Here is a 5000-nt window from a genome sequence, read left to right on the forward strand (position 1 = left end):
TTCCAAACCTTGTCGGTATCCTTCTGTGTACTCTATCTGTATGTATTTATCTATACCTATCTCTATCTGTATGTATCTATCTATACCTATACAGATATATATATATATATATATATATATTATATATATATATATACATATATATACATATATTCATATATATACATATATATATATATATATATATATATATATGACCTTGCTTTGCATGTGCTGTGTCTTGCTGAGTTCTTTCTGACCTGGGCAGTAGGGGAGATGTGGAAATGATCTGTCAATCACGAGAAGCCAAGAAATGATGTAGGGAGGGCTGGTGAATTAGAGTGGAGTATGTGGAGATGAAATGGGTAGGAGTGAATTTATGATTTTGACTTTGGCTACCTCATTGTAAGGAGGAAAACCCCCTTGGTATGTGTGTGTGAAAATATATGAATATATATATATATATATATGTGTATATATATATATATATATATATATATATACATGTATACATATATATATGTATACAGTCTGTCCGATGTAAACTAAGTCACAACCTTTACACGGAATCGAATAAACCCCTGGGCTCTGTTCTTCTTTTAACCTTTGATGGACATTTACCACCTTTTTATTAATGGTGTTAGGGTAATAATTAATCATATTTAATTTGTCTTTGGGAAGAAACTTGGTCGAGGGAATGAATCATTCATTTATTCCCTCGACCAAGTTTCTTCCCAAAGACAAATTAAATATGATTAATTATTACCCTAACACCATTAATAAAAAGGTGGTAAATGTCCATCAAAGGTTAAAAGAAGAACAGAGCCAAGGGGTTTATTCGATTCCGTGTAAAGGTTGTGACTTAGTTTACATCGGACAGACTGGAAGGGATTTGAATACCAGGATGATTGAACATAAACGTTCCATTAAATATGCACAAGATAGCTCAGCTGTGTTCCAACTTGTTAAGCAATTTAAACATTGTTTAGATTGGGACAGAGCTGAGCTTATTTATAAATCCAGATGTGAGTTCAGGAGAAAAATGGTAGAATCTACGATCATTGAATTTCAGCCCAACATGAATATTTCAAAGGGGCAATGGTCCCCGGACATAATGTCCGGACTCTTCATCTCCAACTTAGTGAAAGCTCATTTGCCTCCTGACCTCACATACGGAGTGAGAAGAGGGTAGAGATATCTTCCCATGTTCCCCTTTCTTTTGTTAAGGGTGCTACTTAAACAGCACGCCCTCTCTCTTATTTGTATCTACTGAAGAGGATTGCAGTTTGCAATCGAAATATATAGATTCCCCGTTTCCAGTCTTTTCTACTCCAACAGTGGTTTCTACGTTATTGACAAATGTGTGATTACATTTTTCACCTGTAATATATATATATATATATATTATACATATATATACATATATATACATATATATATATATATATAAACAAACTCTCCTACTAGGATTCGAACCCTCGCCTGATCGGCTTGCTTTTTATAAGACGAAAGCCGTACCATCGTCATATTAAAAAGGAAGCCGCTCAGGCGATGGTTCGAACCCCAGTAGGAGGGTTTAATTCCAAATGTCATAATGACACACACACACACACACACACACGTGTGTGTGTGTGTGTGTGTGTGTGTGTGTGTGTGTGTGTGTGTGTGTGTGTGTGTGTGTGTGTGTGTGTGTGTGTGTGTGTGTGTGTGTGTGTGTGTGTGTGTGTGTGTGTGTGTGTGTGTGTGTGTTTTCTGGGGCAAATTCTTTGTAGATTTTGATAGGTAGATCACAAGGTGTTGTAGATCTGTTATAATTTATTTTACTTAGTATAGTGGCAACGTCAGCCTCCTGTACAGGGTCAGGGGATGAGGAGGAGGGGAGGTAGGCAGGTAGGCCGGAGAGGTTAAGGGGGGTAAGGTCTGGCAGATGGAGGGAAAGTGAGTATTAATCTCTTGAGCCGTTAAGTCAGGTGGTAAGTGTGAGGTGCAGGTCAGGTGGGAGGTCTGTGTTGGTGTGTGTGTGTGTGTGTTGGTGCGTGCGTGTGTGTGTGTGTGTGTGTGTGTGTGTGTGTGTGTGTGTGTGTGTGTGTGTGTGTGTGTGTGTGTGTTGGAGTGTGTGTGTGTGTGTGTGTGCGTGTGTGTGTGTGTGTGTGTGTGTGTGTGTATATATGTGTGTGTGTGTGTGTGTGTGTGTGTGTGTGTGTGTGTGTGTGTGTGTGTGTGTGTGTGTGTGTGTGTGTGCGTGTGTGTGTGTGTGTGTGTACGTGTGTGTGTGTGCGTATGTTTTTGTGTGCGTGCGTGCGTGTATGTGTGTGTAGGGGGTATGTGTGTGTAGGGGGTATGTGTGTGTATATATTTTTCTTTGTGTGTGTATTTATTTCTATTTTTGTGTGTGTGTTTGTGGTGTGAGTTTGTGTTTGTGTTTGTGTATTTGTGCTTGTGTGTAAATGCCCTTGTTTATATATATGTTCATATATGTACTTATTTGTGTTTGTGTACATGCAAGTGTGTTTTATTGCATATATATATATTCAAGATGTATAACCTGTTTCATTATCATTAAACTACCCCGAGTCTTTATTTCACATTTCTGGCTCACATTCCTTTCACTAATTGTCGAAGACATTTCAAGCCCATAAAAGACGAAGTTCATAAAAGAAAGAAATATTAGCATCACATTTTCTTGAGCCTTCAATCTCCTTTTCTTTGCTCTCGTTTGAAGCATTCGCTCTATCTCTCTCTCTCTCTCTCACGCGCGCAGTATTTTCATACAAAGATTGAGAATTTCATCACCACCGTTTATGGCTTTTTGTTCCTCGAGTGAACGCTTTACTTCAAACGTGGCTGCCTTCATCTGTACATCAAAGACCTCTGGAGTCTCCATAAGGGAACGTGTTTACTCAGGATCAATTTTATGTTTATTAGAAGATCTCTAGGGCAGAAAAAAGGTAGATGTACAAAAGTGGTAAGCTGGTTTGACGCTCCATATGTATATGAAGATTTGTATATGCTAAGAACGCGAAAGCTCTATTTCTGTGCCTAAGAACCTAAGAATGGAATTATACATATTCGCAATAGACATTAATCACACACATACACACTAACAAGCACACACACACACACACACACACACACACACACACACACACACACACACACACACACACACACACACACACACACACACACACACACACACACACACACACACACACACACACACACACACACACATACATACACACACAAACACACACATATGTATATATATATATATATATGTATATATATATAAATATATATATATGTATACATATATGTACATATATCTACATACATATATTCATATACATACATATATATGGAACAACCAAACACTTCAACAAAGCTATATGAGATTTTAGGCCAGGATACAGCTATGGCATTTCAAAAACACACAAGTCAGGTAATCCCCTGAGACCTATTATAGCTGAAGTCAACACACCAACCTACCATGTTGCCAAAAAATTAACAGTCTTTTAACACCTTATGTGCCACAAACCAAGTCGATCAGTCACTTCTGTCACATAATTCATCGACCTCCTAAGTACTACACCACTTTGTCAAGATATTGGATCTATGGACGTGGGGACCCTCTTTACAAATATCCCAGTAGGTGAAACTATCACCATACGAGTGATATTAGAGTCTGTTGATCCGAGAGACCCGTCATTGACATTCCCAAAACATGTACTGAAATCTATGCTGGAAACATGCACTCAGGAAGCCCCTTTCTCCTCTCATAGAGGAGAACTCTTTAGGCAAGTGGATGGTTTAGCAATGGGTTCTCCCCTTGGGGTCCTCTTTGCTTATATGTACATGGCCCAGGTGGAAGAGAAGGTTTTCAACCGGCAATGTTCCCCTGGAATATATGCCATGTACATAGACGACATTTTCATCACCAACAAGTCCAACCAAGACGTCACCAACCTCATTTCAACCTTTCACGACAACTTCCGTCTGGTCATTACCCATGAAAGCAGTGCAGAGGGAAAGCTTCCCTTCCTCGATCTGGGTACTTCCAAAGATGTAAATGGTTTCAAAACTAAAGTGTTCGGCAAAGATACCATCATTGGCCTCTGCCTCAGTGCCTGTGGTGAATGCCCTGCTGTTTACAAAAGACCCGTAGTAGCAGCATACATCAAACTAGCTCTGACCCACTGTAGTAGCTGGAGGGAATCCCACAAGGAACTCGATCGTGTCCATCAACTCCTTACAAACAACGCGGTTTTATGACCAGATGGCCAAAGTCGTTATAAAAGAGAAATTAGATCAATATGCCACACCATCCCAGACTCCGAACTCTGCCAGCAACAAAATCACCATCACAATCACACTTTCATCAACATCAGAATATCCAGCAAGTCAAACCTGACCAGGTCCTAATAATGAGGAATAACGTAAAATCCAAGATTCCAAAAGAGGCCACTACCAAAGCAACATATTGTATAAGTTTTCATGCCAGGAGGGCTCCAATTCTTACATTGGTAGAACTTCGACCACACTAATAAGACGCTCCCAATATCACCAAAACTAGGGATCTATCTTCCAATACTTCGTAGACCACCACGACATGAAACCACTTATGAGCCCACACAAAATACACCATTACACTCAACAAAGAAGAAAAATTTAAAAGACTGCAGATTGCGGAAGCTTTAGCCATGACTTCCCAGCATTCCACCATTAATGTACAGCAAGCTGCAGACTTTACCCTCTCTCCAGCCCACTCCCAAGAAACACCATGCCCCCCAATACTACCAAGAACGAGATCTTCCAGAGCCCCCACTTGAACACGGTGCCCATCAGAACTCCCAAGAGCACCTTGCGCCACAACGCTCACCTGAGCTCAGTGATCTCCAGCAACAACGCCAGCGCATAGGACAGTGGACCAGAAGGTAATCCAGAGCTTCCACCGCTCACTCTGTGCTGAGACTGACGACTTCCTCTACATATGCATACATACATACATACATACATAC

General features: G+C 40.2%; 2 protein-coding genes across 2 annotated transcripts in view; both read left to right on the forward strand.

The window, feature by feature from the left end:
• LOC143018660 (uncharacterized) overlaps positions 1-5000 on the forward strand; it is a 1127560-nt gene that overhangs the window by 512326 nt on the left and 610234 nt on the right. The window lies entirely within an intron of this gene.
• Positions 3598-4254, forward strand: LOC143018659 (uncharacterized). Its single transcript, XM_076174248.1, has one exon. The coding sequence runs from the start codon at positions 3598-3600 to the stop codon at positions 4252-4254; it is 657 nt and encodes a 218-aa protein (XP_076030363.1).

Source organism: Oratosquilla oratoria, chromosome 35 (assembly GCF_046742065.1).
Source record: "Oratosquilla oratoria isolate Oo_2021 chromosome 35, ASM4674206v1, whole genome shotgun sequence".
NCBI classification, from domain to species: Eukaryota; Metazoa; Arthropoda; class Malacostraca; order Stomatopoda; family Squillidae; genus Oratosquilla; species Oratosquilla oratoria.

Bases quoted from the DNA above. Each gene is read 5' to 3' on its own strand.
- LOC143018659 (XM_076174248.1), top strand. From the start codon at position 3,598: ATGGACGTGGGGACCCTCTTTACAAATATCCCAGTAGGTGAAACTATC.